Source organism: Myxocyprinus asiaticus, chromosome 42 (assembly GCF_019703515.2).
Source record: "Myxocyprinus asiaticus isolate MX2 ecotype Aquarium Trade chromosome 42, UBuf_Myxa_2, whole genome shotgun sequence".
In the NCBI taxonomy this organism is placed as follows: Eukaryota; Metazoa; Chordata; class Actinopteri; order Cypriniformes; family Catostomidae; genus Myxocyprinus; species Myxocyprinus asiaticus.
Genome location: NC_059385.1, coordinates 6,999,804 through 7,016,222, shown reverse-complemented (window position 1 = coordinate 7,016,222; position 16,419 = coordinate 6,999,804). Strand labels below are relative to the sequence as shown.

General features: G+C 38.5%; 1 protein-coding gene across 2 annotated transcripts in view; it reads right to left on the bottom strand.

Moving 5' to 3' along the window:
• The window catches only part of bmp1b (bone morphogenetic protein 1b), a 35,095-nt gene extending 19,974 nt beyond the window's left edge, over positions 1-15,121 (bottom strand). For both annotated transcript variants that reach the window (XM_051683106.1, XM_051683107.1), the window contains exons 1-6: positions 14,853-15,121; positions 7,984-8,094; positions 7,618-7,767; positions 5,919-6,036; positions 2,853-3,031; positions 2,457-2,562 (exon numbers count right to left, since the gene is read on the bottom strand). In XM_051683106.1, the coding sequence (XP_051539066.1) occupies positions 2,457-2,562; positions 2,853-3,031; positions 5,919-6,036; positions 7,618-7,767; positions 7,984-8,094; positions 14,853-14,988 (800 nt within the window). In that variant the 5' untranslated portion in view covers positions 14,989-15,121. The remainder of the gene's footprint in view (positions 1-2,456; positions 2,563-2,852; positions 3,032-5,918; positions 6,037-7,617; positions 7,768-7,983; positions 8,095-14,852) is intronic.
• Between the last annotated feature and the right edge of the window lie 1,298 nt (positions 15,122-16,419).

Genomic DNA, 16,419 nt, shown 5'->3' with positions numbered 1-16,419 from the left:
AGAAGACTCAAACATCCATAGGGACTTTCAAACATTTGGAAAGCCGATTCCCGCACCACCGAAGTGATTTCATAACTACTTTGCTGAGTTTGCTTGTCTAGCGAGAGGACATTTTCCTGCGCACGCCGCGCACGAGAGAGGAAAGAAGCACGCGCAGCCTGAGGTGAAATTAAACTGAATCTGCTCCAGATATCCTCTTTTTTAAAATAATATTTGTATTATTAATTCTATTTAAATATATGATAGTATTTAAGTGCAGCCTCTGTAAAAATATAAAGCCAAACGTAAATGTGTAAAAGTTATTATCAGTTTAATGGGGGAAATATTAACCGACTAGTAATTCCAGTGTCAACTAGCAGCATCAGAACCGTTTAGTCGACTAGTCGACTAGTCTCACACATCCCTAGGTTACACTGCTCTTTTCAACACATGTCTTGTATTTACAACAAAAGTGAATGGGCAGAGGGGCTGTCAAGCTCTAATAATGCCAAAAAAGCACCACTGAAGTGTCATAAATGTAGTGAGATTTAAGTGAAATTGAGTGAAGTAGTTTTGAGTGAAATAATATAATTGTTTTGCTCAAAGGCTCCAAAATGACACAGCAGAATTTTGTTCTCAGTAAACCAATCTTGGTCACCCTGACTTAGAATTGATCCCCCTTGTTTGCTTCCCAAATCCATAATCATTATACAACCACCATCTAGATAAGTTTGAATTTCAGAGAGTGCAACATTAGTGGTACTGTTTGAAAAGAAACAACATGATCACACGGAAAGTCGACATGTTGATTCCAAATGTTCATGTTCCCTGATATTAACCACATTATACCGAGTTACTGACAAGCACCATCCCCATAAGACATTTATCACGGCCCCAAACCACATCCTACACAGTTTTAGCAATAAATGAGTTAATATGCGTTATTAATAAAAATTGTATACCCTTTCTTATATGCTGAAATTAGAACTTTCCTGACCCCTGACTTATAAAAAATAAAATAAAAATACATCTTTTATATGTTAAAAATATATTTATTTTTATCTTTTCGATTATTTGTCTCCTTTATCTTATTTATGTATACATTTTGGTTGGTTTATATGTATTTTTTTTTTCTTCCTTCACCTGTAGGCCTACTTGTCTTTATGACTCAGTGATTGTATTCATACATTGTTTGATCTTATTGAACATTTATATAGAAATAAATCCACAGTTTTAGCACCATTTGTGGACTTTTCGGACGGTCCTTTACCCACCATAGGCACATTTTCCAACTTATATCAATGTTAACTTAGCGATCTGGAACAATTTCACCATGACGCCATCTGACCAGCTTAAATACGGGACAAGTTGAATCCCGTATTGATTCGATAGGGGATGCATTAATTTATCTTTAAATATCGGACGATCCCGTATTTTACAGGATGGGTGGCAACAGGTTTGGGTCAGGGAGTACAGTTCATAAAATATGCATTCCTGTTGACTGGATTACATCATATACAACTAAAACTCACTTTTGGCTCCACCCCATGGACATTTCAACTCAACACTACTTCCAGCTTCGGCCACTAGGGGCAGTGGTTCAAATTGGCAAGCACAGAAAAATTTTAGCAGCAGAACTTTGAACCTCTTCTCACCAAATTCACAGTGAGTCGGCAAGAAATGAATTTCTGCATTGTTTGTATTTTATAACATTAATATACTCTAGTAATTTATGGCAATAGCGTACACTTAAAGCTGTAATTGGCCACATTAATCTTAAAAAATTGAACACTGCCATGTTGAGATTATACCTAATTAATTCTTAAGGATTCCAAATGGTTTGAAAGTTTCCAAAATAGTCAATTCAAGAGAGCTTTGCCTTTGAGAACCCCAGTGGGACCGACCAAAGGGTACTCTACCTACACAAGACGTCTAACTGCACTTGTACATTGGCTCCCTGTCTGGATTCCTTCCTGCTTGTCCTTGCGACTGAACACCAGACCTCTTCAAAGCAGCTGGCTGTATCTCCATCTTCAATCCACTAACAACAGGTTAGTCTGCTAAATGTGAGAGCGCCAAGTACTCTAGTCCTTCTCTGCCCCATCAGCTCAACACTTGCCTTAAAACTAAGGGACTAACACCAGCAATGACGTTCCGGTCATTTATAATTTATAAAATAATAATACAAGTGCAGAAATTAATTGGAGTGCTCCATTTTGGGATTTTTGCTTATATTTTGCTGCAGGGTGAATAGTGATTGATGATCTGTCGCTATTTTATTTATTTTTTTGTGCTTTTTTCATTCAAGCAGTCAGTATGTACTCAGTATAATTAAAGGGAAATTGACAAAAGTGTCAATAGGTGGCTGTATAATCAGATTTAACCAGAAATTGTATCCAGTTTGTTTCACATGTTACATGGTATACAATTCATCTCTAATCATGTAGCAATCACATTAAACATTTATAGGTCCAAACCTGGAAAATGTGTTTCTGGCGTAATGCATGATGCTGTCAAAGTCATAAACCTCGCCGAGGGAATCCACATCATCTGGCTCCATTTTTATGAAATTGTACTCCTGACCTGTAAAATGCAACACACAAACTAATAAGCCCAACCACACTGGCCACCCAGTTAAACCAGCTAAGCACCTGTTCGGCCAGACTGGAAGTCCATCTTAAAACAGCTAAAACCAGCTTAGACTGGTTTAAGCTTTTTTTTTTTTTTTTTCCAGCAGGGTATTTAGAATGTGAAAGTTAAAATACCAGTGAATACCAACTATAAACACACATACAGGAAGTGCACTTTACAGGAGGTTATTCTGTTGTTAACCAGAGGCTCAGGTGAATATTCAACTCAGTGAAGTACTGTACCAGGCTGGATGTTTTCTCTAAATATATCCACATGTTCGTCCCGGTCAGGTCGCGTGTGCTCATGCCAGAAGCCAATGACGTGTCCAAGTTCATGCACCACGATGCCAAACTTGTCACAGTTCTTGCCAATGGAGATAGCCTGGGGACCTCCACCCCTCCTTCCGACAAAAGAACAGCACCTTCAAAGGAACAAATAAAGTGTGATAAAACACTTTTAGACCTCTTTGGTAGACATATTTGGTAAACAAGTGTGAAACTGATGCTTGAACTATTTTCAATTTTACTCTGTTCTCTGTTTAGACAAACAACATCAAACAATGTTATGTCTGATAGAATTTCAGTCAAAAACAAATTGACTTGTTTTATTTAAAACATTTCACCAAAACATTGTCTGAGTGACTTGCTTTTACACTGATTAAGCTGACTGAGCGGTCCACCATGTAAATTTTTTGCTTAACCAATTGCATGAGGTTGGGGCTGGACTATGTGTTGGAGAGTGTTTGAAAAACCTACTTTGGAAACAATAATTATTTTTTGCAGTTCTGTTTGGTGCCGCTAGTGGTGCCTAAATGACACACTTTATCTTTAAAGACCCCATGAAATCAAAATTAGATTTTTTTTTTTTTTTTGTAAATTTTTTATAAATTGCTTTAAAGTTATTTATATGCTAGTGTACTCTTAAAATTACATCAAACAACATTCCGCAACCCATTGTAATTCTGTAATGTCACGTGTTCCTGTGTGTAAAAGAATATTCAATGAGGAAAAATGTAGGATGGGATTTGATTTTATCTATCATCAGGACATCAGGAATAGACTGGATTGTGAAAAGTGGGCATTCCATACCATAATGGATACAGGCCAGGAGCTTCAGTTAATGTTCATATCAACCATCAGAATGGTGAAAAATATGTGATCTCAGTGATTTTGACTTTTTTGGTGCCAGATGGTCTGGTTTAAGTATTCCTGTAACTTCAGATCTCCTGGTATTTTCATGCACAACAGTCTTTAAAGTTTACTCAGAATAATGCCAAAAACAAAAAACATCCAGTGAGCAGCAGTTCTGCAGACAGAAACGCCTTGTTGATGAGAGAGGTCAATAGAGAATGGCGAGGCTAGTTCGAGCTGACAGAAAGGCTACGGTAACTCAGATAACCCCTCTCTACAACTGTAGTACAACTGTAGTAAGCAGAATAGCATCTCAGAATGCATAACATATCAAACTAAGGCTGGACAATATGGTGAAAAAATAAAATCTCGATTTTTTTCAAACTTACAGACGATTCACGATTAGATTTTTCAACTTTTAAATGTGTTGAAAATCGAAAAATCGAATACTCCAACATGATACAAATGTTGAAGTATAATTCAAGCATATTCTTTATTAGAATGCAAGGCAACCTGTTTACAGAAATCAAAGTTCTTTTAATTATAGGAAACACAGGCCCCATTTACACCTTGCATTTACAAGCGTTTCATATCTGGATATTCTTTAGCTGGATTGCATTTACACCTTAGTCAAATGCGTATCCACTGTGATTGGATAGCGATCCGATCAAAACTACCTGCGCAAAATGGAAACACTATTTGCATATTACATCAGAGGCTGTGGTAACTGAAAATTCTCCATCTTTTAGAGAATTTTCTAAACATTGATGGATAATTCAAATGCTTTCTAACACTTTAACACTCAGGGTTTTTCCTTCATCTAATATTTTTTGGCAGCCGCCAAAGCTCAATTTAATGATATTTGTCTCATGTTCAGTGCTTGGCTAAATGCACTTCATCTGAAACGCGCAAGTGAAGACTGGTTTCATGTGTGATGTGCATGATTAGAAGACAGGAGAGAGATGTGAGTGAATGGGGATTTGAGGAGAGAAACGTGATATTCCAAGTGTATTCCAATGGAATAATTCATGGGATATTGTTCATAGTTCGTATTAGAAGATTGCAAGACAGCAGTGTCTGTTGTGTTCTTCACATTGTGATGGCTGAATTAACAGAAAAAGGCAAGAACCTGCAACTCAGCTTTTTCTGTTCTTGGCTGACAGAAGTGGAACCCGACATGGTCTTCTACTGTTGTAGCCTATCCGCCTTAAGGTTCATGATTCCACACGACTAGCTGATTAGATAATTGCATGAATAAGTAGGTTTACAGGTGTACCTAATAAAGTGGTTGGTGAGTGTGTGTATATAAATACCAGTATACATTTTCTGTAGAACATGATACTATGGTGTTGTAGATGGTTGCCAGGCCATTGCTATGTGGTTGCTATGGTGTTCTGGATGGTTGCTAGGTGGAGTCTTACAGGCTCAAGTCAAAAGTGCCCACCCCCAAGCCTCTTTCAATGCAAGTCTATAGGATTTGTTCACTTTATCGTCCAGCAAGTGAAAATCATAACTCTGATCACTTACGCTTGTTAGTTATATATAAAAGTATACAAGAATTATCTCTTAGCAATAACATAACTCTTAACACTTACATTATAAGTATGTACTTACTCTTAATATGCCACAAGATTTTAAGTTTATATCTGTATCACAAACGGTGCAGAATCGGTTCCCGCCAAAGATTAATATTTAGGCTTCAGGGTTTGTTTAAATCCCTAACCCTGAAGTATGGTAAGTAGTAGTAATAGTAATAGTGATACTTGCCTTAGCAAACTGCATAAATAAAACTTAAAAACTTATAAAAAAAAGAATATTTTTGAAAGCCCCTGAGACATGACCTAAGCACAAATATAGATTTTGATCTGAATGTAGACATTGAATGCTGAAAAAGAGGAGCATCAACAAGAAACACTAAGACAAAAACTTCCATCACACTGCGACAGCTACCTTGAGCCAGCTTAACTTTAAAACAAAACTAGCTGTCTTTGTTCAGTTAGTGTGCATAGAAAGCCAAATAAAGAAAATCATGTTAAAAGGACACTTTTGAATGCTAGCAGGAAGCTGCGATTTGTGTGCTTTATGAGACTGAGTAGGAAACTGGAATAATCAATATCTGTACAGTATTTCAACTGTGCACAACATTTATCTTTCCATAGGGACCGCACATGGACATACCCACATGGCCGGATGGTAAAGACGATGTAGCTTTCCTCTGTGGTTCTTTCCATGAAGGTCACGCAGGTGTGCTTCTCCCAGTGTCGCATGGCTTGCTTGAAAATGGCTCGCTGGCTGCCTACAGGGGTTTAAATTAACTCATTAAGCATCTGGGGTTTTCAAGGTAAAACATAGAATTAGAAAGCATCAGCTCACTATCCCAGAATTGAAGAGGATCTGGAAACTTAAACAGAAAAATTTTTTTTAGGATTAGTATTAAAAGAATAGTTCACCCAAAAATGAAAATTCTCTCATTATTCACTTACCCTGATGCCATCCTAGATGTGTATGACTGTCTTTCTTCAGCAGAACACAAATAAAGATTTTTAGAAAAAGATGGAGGTCTGTCAGGTCCTTATAATACAAGTAAATGGGTGCCGGTACTTAGACAGTCCAAAAATTAAAATCTAGGCAGCATAAAATTAATCCACACGACTCCAGTCAATCAGTGAATGTCTTCTGAAGGTAATCCATAGGTTTATGTAAGAAACAAGTCGATAATTAAAATGTTTTTAACTTTAAATTGGTGCTTCCGTCCAGGGATCTGATGCTGTTTGAAATGGCCAAACTCTCACGTGACATTCGTTCTTCTGTTGTAAATAAGCGCCGCTTCCAAATGCTCACGTGAACTCACCGACGAACTTACGTCACATGATGTATCAACTGCTGGCAGGAAGCACTTTTTAAAAGTAAATAACGTTTTAATTATTGATTTATTTTTTACACAAATGTGTCGATTTGCTTCAGAAGACATTCATAGATTGACTGGAGTCTCATGGATTACTTTTAAGCTGCCTAAATGTGACTTTTGGACCATCAAAGTGCTGGCACCCATGTACTTGCATTATAAGGACCTGACAGAGCTCTGTCGTCTTCTAAAAATCTTTATTTGTGTTCTGCTGAAGAAAGACAGTCATACACATCTGGGATGGCATCAGGGTAAGTGAATAATGAGAGAATTTTCATTTTTGGGTGAACTATTCCTTTAAGCTTGGAGGTGGAATTTAATTAGGTAGAAAGAACATCTATTGACAAATATAATGTCCAAACAATATACAGAACATAAGCTTACTGAAAGCAAAATACAAACAGTGTGAAGGGTAGAGGTCGAGGGGTTGTTCTTAATGAAACAAGGGTTTTTTATATTGAATGTTCTAAAATAACAAGGAAGAAAAAATGTATATATACAGTATATGTAGTATGTACATATATGGACAAACAAAAAGTTTAAAACTAAAGCCTATTAAGACCAAAGTATACTTCGGTTTTTGTCTCGCATGAAATTTCATCATTAGCACAGTACGTGCGTACTGTCCCCATTCAGCCCATTTTTTTTAAACAAGTAGACAGTTTGTGTCTGTTTGCGTCATCTGCAAATGCGACTGATGATGACGGTCCTATAAGAGTATCACAAAGCATTCCTAGTGCATATGCGACAGACACGTCCATACATGCTTGTGGTCAAGAGTATCCTTTGAAAGGCTATAGAGCGCTCATAGCGTAACTGCAAACGGAAAAACAAATTATAACCTAGCCTTAAGACTAAGAGGGAAAATAACTTAAAACCATTAATATATATATATATAAAACAAATAAATAATTTTTTTATTTAATTAAATTATATAAAATTTATTTCAATAAAAATACTGTAGGAATTTACCGCTAAAGTTGCCACTAATAATATAGGGGATTATGCCATCTGGCCAAACTCTCTCAGGCCTGGCTGTGGCTGCTCTCCGTCTGCGTATGAAGCTTCGACTGGCCAAAACTGGGTCACCCTCTGCATTGCTATTGGCTGAGGATTTGTTTTCTAGGACAAAGACAATGCTTTAGACACATTTATTTACCCACTTTTGCAAAAGTTTACAACCAAAACGAACTTAACTTGGCTATTTCAACTTGGCAAAATGATGAATTGCAAATTAAACTTGGCTAAGTGCCCGACTGCACAGAATAATGTATGATTACTGATTATGCATTAGATATTTCTGCATGGTAGCAGCCTGTGCTTTAAAACCATACTCACCTGATTCAGGTAAAGAAAAGTTAGAAGAGGTGTTCTGCGTAGCATCCATATATTTCACCTTTAGCAAACGCAAGTCCTCCTCATCTAAAGCTATGTCCCCCAGAAAAGCAGCTGCAACAAAGATATTAAAGGAATAGTTCACCCAAAAATGAAAATTCTCTCATCATGTACTCACCCTCATGCCATCCCAGATGTTTATGACTTTCTTTCTTCTGCAGAACACAAACGAAGATTTTTAAAAGAATATTTCAGCTATGTTGGTCCCAACAATGCAAGTGAATGGTGACCAGAAATTTGAAGGCCCAAAAGGCAGCATAGAAGTAATCCATAAGACTCCAGTAGTTAAATCCATATCTTCTGAAGTGATATGATAGATGTGAGTGATAAACAGACCAATATTTAAGTCCTTTTATACTGTAAATCTATACTTTCACATTCTTTCACTATACTTTCACTGGGTGGGGGTGGTCAAAGGTCGAGACTGATAGTTAAAAAAAAAGGACTTAAATATTTTTCTGTTTATCACTGACACCTATCATATCACTTCAGAAGATATGGATTTAACAACTGTAGTAATATGGGTTACTTTTATGCCACCTTTATGTCATTTTTGGACCTTCTGAATTCTGGTCACCGATCACTTGCATTGCGAGGACCAACAGAGCTGAGATATTCTTAGGAAAATCTTTGTTTGAGTTCTGCTGAAGAAAGAAAGTCATACACATCTGGGATGGCATGAGGGTGAGTAAATGAGAGAATTTTTATTTTTGGATGAACTATCCCTTTAAGATTCTCAATCAGATTTAACAGAACCACCAAAAACATTCACACCTTACAAAGGTCAGTTTTAAATCGAAACATTCTAGAGGTCTAATTCACTAGTACAAATGTTTTTTGTTTTAGTTATATATATATATATATATATATATATTTATTTTTTTTTTTTTTTTTTTTTTTTGCATATTCTTGTCTGTACACTGCAGTCACTGCACACACATACTGTATGAACTACACATAGAGAAGGAAAAAGAAAGACAGTAGAAAAGAAGCACCTTATAGTGCTTTGGAAACCAGTCTAAAACAAGTTTTCTTAGGAGGCACCTTCATATAAAAATGTTACCTGTTATATCGAGAAACTGGGCAGCAAGGCAGCTGCCTTCAGTTTCTCGTCACAGCCACTATGAACAGCAGCACCAACAACCCGACTCCTGAGAGTTTGCCTTAAGGCTTGACTCATTAGCAGTACAGAAGCCATAGTTATAAAGCACAGGTGTTGTGGATTTAAAATGGAGGGATTTAAATTAGGGATTATTTAATGTGCAGCCTTTTCTAAGAATTTGTTAGATGGCTTTAAACAGATGCTTTTCATTTAAACAGACTTACAGCTCACTAATTGCATGGATGGTCCCTTTGAACCAAAAGTTTAGTTGTTAGTTTTTTTTTTTGTTTTTTTTTTGGTCAGGGGTACCTGAGGTAATAGAATAAGTTTGTTTTATTAATAACTTTTTGGTGTCTGGAAAACTCCTGTTTGGGATTAAATAACCTCTGTGGCTTCTTTAATTGTTGTAAAGATTGTTAGATTTTAAAGCTTCCACCCCCTCAAACCAATTTATTTGCATTTTTATTTATGAAAGTTATCCATAAGTGAGCTCAAGTGAGAAGGAGGGTTTTTTACAACAAGAAAAGTTGCATAATTGTTAATTAGGCACACAAACCCTTGCCGTAAACATGAAAGTCTTTAAAGAAGTGTGAAAAGGTGCTGACTTTAAAAAATGGACGAAACACAAAAGATGCAAAGATCAATGAGTCGTCTGTCAGCAAAAACTATTTTAGAACTTTCTCATACACTTTTTTTCTAAAAGTTGCATATTTGAAAGGACAACTCTTGTTACCTTGTGTATAAAAGCCTATTGTGCAATCAATTTAATGATCCATATGTTTTGCTAAATGTATTAACTTGAGTTAAAGACTCCATGAAAAGGTCGAAGCGCAACTTTCTTGTCCTTCCTTGTATCTGCTATTGAAACAGTACGTTGGTAGGAATATAGGCTCAGTATTTTTGGTTAATTTTCCTGGAAGAGAAGTTTTTTATATTTTGTGTATACTGTACCTGCTAGGTTAATTTTGTTAACTTTTAGGACACATGGACTAAAAGCCACAAAACCGACTCGTTAGAGTCATTAATTCAGGAGGTAACGCTGTATGTTTTGCGGCATAGATTCAAAAGAATTTACTTATAAGAGTAATTTAGGGTGTAGTGCTTTATGTTTTGCGGCGTAGATTAAAAACAAATGATTTCTGAGTCATTCGCTTGGTATGGAAGCACATGGTTGGAATAAGCGCGGTATGTTTTACGGTGTATTTTCGAAAGAACTGACTCATAAAATTCATTAGTTCAGGAGATGGCCCTGGGTTTTACGGCAGAGATTTAAATGAACCGATTTGTAAGGGTTATTAGTTCAGGAGGCAACCTTTTGCAGTGTAAATTCAAAAGAACCAACTGATAAGAGTAATTAGTTCAGCAGGAAGTGCGGTACTGTATGTGTTGTGGTGTAGATTAAAAAGAACCGACTCAAAGAGTAATTTGTTCAAATAGGTAGCACTGTGTGTTTTGCAGCGTAGATTTAAACGAACAGACTTGTAAGAGTCATTCATTCAGGAGGTTGTACTTTATGTTTAGCGGCATAGATTCAAAAGAAACAACTCCAAAGATTAATTTGTTCGGGAGATGGCCCTGTTTGTTTAACAACGAAGATTTTAAACAACCGACTCGTATGCGTCATTAGTTCAGGAGGCAACCCTGTGTCTTTTGCGGCGTAGATTCAAAATAACCAACTGATAAGAGTCATTCGTTCGGAAGCTGTATGTATCGAGGTGTAGATTAATATGAATTGACTGATATGAGATATTCAAGGTAGTTCTGTATGTTTCGCCATGTAGATTCTAAAGAACTGATTGATTAGAGTAATTTGTTCTGGAGGTAGTGCTGTATGTTTTGTGGTGTAGATTCAAAAGAACTGACTGATTCAAAAGAACTGACTCATAAGAAATTCACCAGAAATTTGACTATATGCGCTGCTCATTTAGGGCACCTACTGTACACACTAGGGAAAGCTCAGACGGAGCATTTGACATCATGAGGTATTTAATTTCTTAGAGATTATTTTCATCCTTTATATTCTGTAAAGAAATGTTAGCTGTACTTGAGTTACTTTTATCAGGTCAAGAATTTATGATCTACTGGCAGAATTCTTTGTTTTATTTACATTTTTTATTTTACCTCTGTTCGCAGCATGCCAGGAGACCTTATTAAGCCTGAAACATTTTCTAAACAATCTAAAAACAAATCAATGCATGTATGAGCATGTTTCTGCCTCTCTTGTTTCTTACCCAAAGCTGTCAAATGAACATGCACATAAAGACATAATGTTCACACCCTCCAGTCAGTCTGTTCTCTAAATGTCACAAGAAGAAAGAAGCAAATTACAGCAAACCAGTTTTTCAGGTGAAGCAGTTCCCCATTAAATGTTAAATATAAATTTGAGGTCAAGCCTTTTTGACAGATAAATGACCATGTGTCACCATTAGCATCTTCCCAGTTGTTTTGCTCAAGCCCATTGTGAAAAAAAAATAAACAGAAAAAAGGTGTCAAAGCTTGAGCCTGGTCGAGATAATACAGCAAATACACTGACAGAAAAAATGACTTCTGAGTAAGTCACAGAAGTGACTCACCAGAATTTATTTCTAATGCTCATTATATACAGTGCATCCGGAAAGTATTCACAGCGCTTCACTTTTTCCACATTTTGTTATGTTACAACCTTATTCCAAAATGGATTAAATTCATTATTTTCCTCAAAATTCTACAAACAATACCCCATAATGACAACGTGAAAGAAGTTTTTGAAATCTTTGCAAATTTATAAAAAATTAAAAACGAAAGGGTAGGTCTGTCGTAAAAGGTTTATAAGTTATCGTTCAAAATCAATTTGACAATGGAAAAAATGAATGGGATTTTTTCTTCCAGAAGTCAACTGTTGCGCTCTGTTATGTCATTTTGGGGCAGTACTATCTGTTTGACCACCCAATGGCGGGAGGTGGAGGCTAAAGTCCGTGTGGCGCTACGAAACACCATGGCCCCCGCCACATGCCTAGCGGGATGGTTATTTGTTTTGCGATCTGCCCGGATGCGCGTTCTAAAATGGGGTCACTTATCCAACGTCGCTTGTCATCCAGGGGCGACTCGCACTCAGACACTCATTAGACAGCGATTCTGGTGGCCATCATTAGCACAGGACATACGTCAATTCGTAGCCGCTTACCCCATTTGTGCGACTAATAAGATGTCCTGTAAACCCCAAGCCGGGCTCCTCCAACCGCTGCCTGTCCCTTCAAGACCCTGGTCACACGTAGCCATGGATTTCGTAACTGGTCTCCCCCCTCCCATGGCAACACAGTTGTTTTGACTGTAGTTGACTGGTTCTCGAAGGCGGATCGTTTTATTCCCCTCCCCAAATTACCTTCAGCGAGGGAGACAGCAGTAGCAGTCATTAACCACGTCTTCCGCATCCATGGCCTCCTGGTCAATGTGGTTTCTGACAGAGGCCCCCAATTTGTGTCACGTTTTAGGCAGAATTCTGTCGACAGCTGGGGGCTACAGTGAGTTTGTCCTCTGGGTTTCATCCCCAGACAAATGGGCAAGCTGAGCAGGTGAATCAGGAGCTGGAAAAGGCCCTGCGCTGCGTGGCCTCCCATAATCCATCTTTTTGGAGTGATCATTTAGTCTGGGTAGAGTACGCTCACAACTCCTTGCAGTCGTCATCTAGAAGGTTATCACCCTTCCAGTGCAGCCTTGAATATCAGCCCCCTCTGTTTCCCACACAAGAACCTGACGTACAAGTTCCGTCCGTCCACGCCTTTATGCAGAGGAGCCGACGCACCTGGAAAGCTGCTGGAGAAGCCCTCATATGGACTGCTGCTCGCGTTAAGAGGTCGGCGGACTGGCACCAGGCTAAGGCCCCAGTTAACATGTGCAGGCAGATGGTTTGGCTGTCCTCTAAGGACATCCCGCTCCAACTCCCCTCACGTAAGCTGGGTCCCAAGTTTATCGGGCCGTTTCCCATCCCACTTCCTCTGCGTCTTGTTGATGGCTCTCAGGTGTACACGGTCAGGAGACTGATCGACGTCAGGCGGAGGGGCAGAGGGTTCCAATACCTGGTTGACTGGGAGGGTTATGGACCTGAGGAGAGATGTTGGGTCCCGGCTCGGGAAATCCTGGGCCGCGCCCTCATAGATCAGTTTCACCTCCGGCAAGGTATTTCTGCCGAGGACGCCAGGAGGCTCCGGTGAGTTTGTCAGTTTGTTCTGTATGTTTTGCCATTTTCTCTTCCTCATGTCTTGCAGGCGTGGCCGGCAAGTATGATCGGCGTTTCCATGGGAACACTGATTGTTCTAGGGGGAATGCTGATCATACCACTGATTAGCGTGCCGAGCAACACCTGTTCTTCCCTATTTCACTCCCTTCTTTAGCCCATCATTTTGCTGCGTGTCAGCTGGTCTTAAATGGAGGACACCTCGTCTCTGCCCGCATGTCGGGAGTAAGATCGCCCATCTCAGCTGGCCGTTGTTCTGCACCTCACTAAGCTTCAATGGAGGACTCTATGGGTCTGTGCCTGACTTCCACAATGCACACACTCATTCTACGAACACACTCTTCACGGATTTCCCCTTGTGTGGCCACGGCACACACGCTATCAGAAATCGCTTCCCGGTGGTGCAGCCGGTGCCGGGATCGTCAACATTCCACAGCCCAGTGACTGCTCATATTTGTTGTTTATAAATCCTGAACGTTTCCTCTGCTCTTGGGTCTGTTTATTCTCACTCGTTACACTAAGTCTTTTTAAAGACTTAGTTTCTTACATTTAGTACAATTATTATTTAGAGCAGAATGTTCAATTTACTCTTATTCACACAATCCAAATGAATGCCAAACACAGCTGTCAAGTCAGATTTGGCTGCAAGTATGGCTGCAGAAAACCTGAAAAATAGTGCATGTGCCATATGGACTACTTTTATGATGATTTTGTGTGCTTTCTGGAGCTTGACAGCCCCTGGTCCCCATCCACTTTTATTGCATGATAAAGCAACTTGGAGATTCTGCTAAACTTTTCTTTTAGTGTTTTACGAAAGAAAGAAGGAAAGTCATACATCACTTTAAGCAAGTGGATAACTTTCTGAATGAATTTGCAAAATAATACTACATTTCCAAATTCCACTCAAGCAATAATGAAAATAGCATTTATGTAAATTCAATTATAAGACCCAGCCAAAAATTAATCGACTGTCTATTCAGTTGCCAGCTGTCTGTATAAAGATTTGCCCACACTAAATAGGAGCTTTGTGTATGCTGGACGTTAGTTTAATTTTACAGGCCATCAAAACTTGGTTAAATAATTTGAGTCTTTGTAAAGGGCATTTCAGGTTGTGTATTAGGCAACATGTTAGATTTACATTCTGTGCCTAAAGGATGCTGTTTTCTGGAGAGTTGGAACAGAGAGAGATCACCAGGATTCTATTCACTTGTCCCAGATTTCATGCTGTCATTTGATACACAGCATAAACAAAATAAAACAAAACAATGCAACACATAAAAACAGCACAAAAAAATTAAATCACAAAAAAAGGCCAAAAACTTTAAACAAAACATAAAACAAAACCAAATAAAGGCAAACATAACACAAGCAACTTTAAAAAAAAAAAAACATCTAAACAAAACACAACATTAAACAACATAAAACAAAACAAAAGCTTGATTTATATAATTTTAAATACACATTGTGTTATATTATTATTATTATTATTATTATTACCAGCTTTGCATGGGTCCATGTAGTCGACTACATCACTTTCTGCTGAACCTGTGTAATAGTTTGTATCCACTTGCAGTTCGATCGCTATTAAAAGTCGAAGACTGATCACAAACGAACATGTCCTCAGGGGATTCATGACGGGAATGAGTGCGGATGTGGAGTTGGGACCGGCGGAGGGAGAGCTGCGGGCTGCGGTGGGATTTTGGAAGGAATTGAGGAAAAATGGGAGCTCCCGGGAAGGCGGGTTTAGAGAAGGGAGGCTTTGCTCTCTTCAATGTCTTTATTGTAGTCCAGTGATTCGCTAACAGACCCGGGCCCCGGGCCAGCATCAAGCTTGCAAACATTACAGATCGGAGGTCAGTGCGCTCAAAGCGCTCTGAGCCCCCTGAGTGTGTGTGTGTGTGTGTGTGTGTGTGTGTGTGTGTCTACTTCAGAGCAGCAAAAGAAACGCTGTGACGTGCGAAATGTGGTGAATCAAAAAAAAAAAAAAAAAAAAAAAAAAAAATCCGACACCTTTCCCTCAAATATTTATTTAGTTTCATTGTGCTTATGGCAGCAAAATATCTCTCTCTCTCTCTCTCTCTCTCTCTCTCTCTCTCTCTCTCTCTCTCTCTCTACATATATATATATATATATATATATATATATATATATATATATATATATATATATATACCGATCAGCCACAACATTAAAACCACAACATTAACCTGCCTAATATTGTTTAGGTCCCCTCGTGCCGCCAAAACAGCGCCAACCCGCATCTCAGAATAGCATTCTGCTATTCTTCTCACCACAGTTGTACAGAGTGGTTATCTGAGTTACCGTAGACTTCATCAGTTCGAACCAGTCTGGCCATTCTCTGTTGACCTCTCTCATCAACAAAACGTTTCTCTCCGAAGAACTTCCGCTCACTGGATGTTTTTTTTTTTCTGGCACCATTTGGAGTAAAATCTACAGACTGTTGTGTGTGAAAATCCCAGGAGATCAGCAGTTACAGAAATACTCAAACCAGCCCTTCTGGCACCAACAATCATCCATGCGATTATTTAGTCAGCCAATCGTGTGGCAGCAGTGCACTGTATAAAATCATGCAGATATGGGTCAGGAGCTTCAGTTAATGTTCACATCAACCATCAGAAAATGTGATCTCAGTGATTTGGATCATGGCATGTTTGTTGGTGCCACATGGGCCGGTTTGAGTATTTCTGTAACTGCTGATCTCCTGGGATTTTCACGCACAAGAGTCTCTAGAATTCTCTCTCTCTCTCTCTCTCTCTCTCTATATACAGTATTTATTTATTTATTTTTGTACTTCAAAGCCAAGGGTAATTATACTTCATCTTAAAGGTTCTCATTTAGGGCCATTGACACCAAACATGTTTTTGTGTCTGTCCGCACTGGTTTTTCAATTATTTTCCTATGTAAAAATGCGCTAGGCTAGGCGGACATCTTTTACCGCTGCATCCGTGTTTTAGACGCAGTGTAGTTAAAAAGAACGTTAAAGGTGCTGTAAGTGATTTTTTTCATGGAAAAGCATGTTCCTACTCCCTTAAAAATATTAATG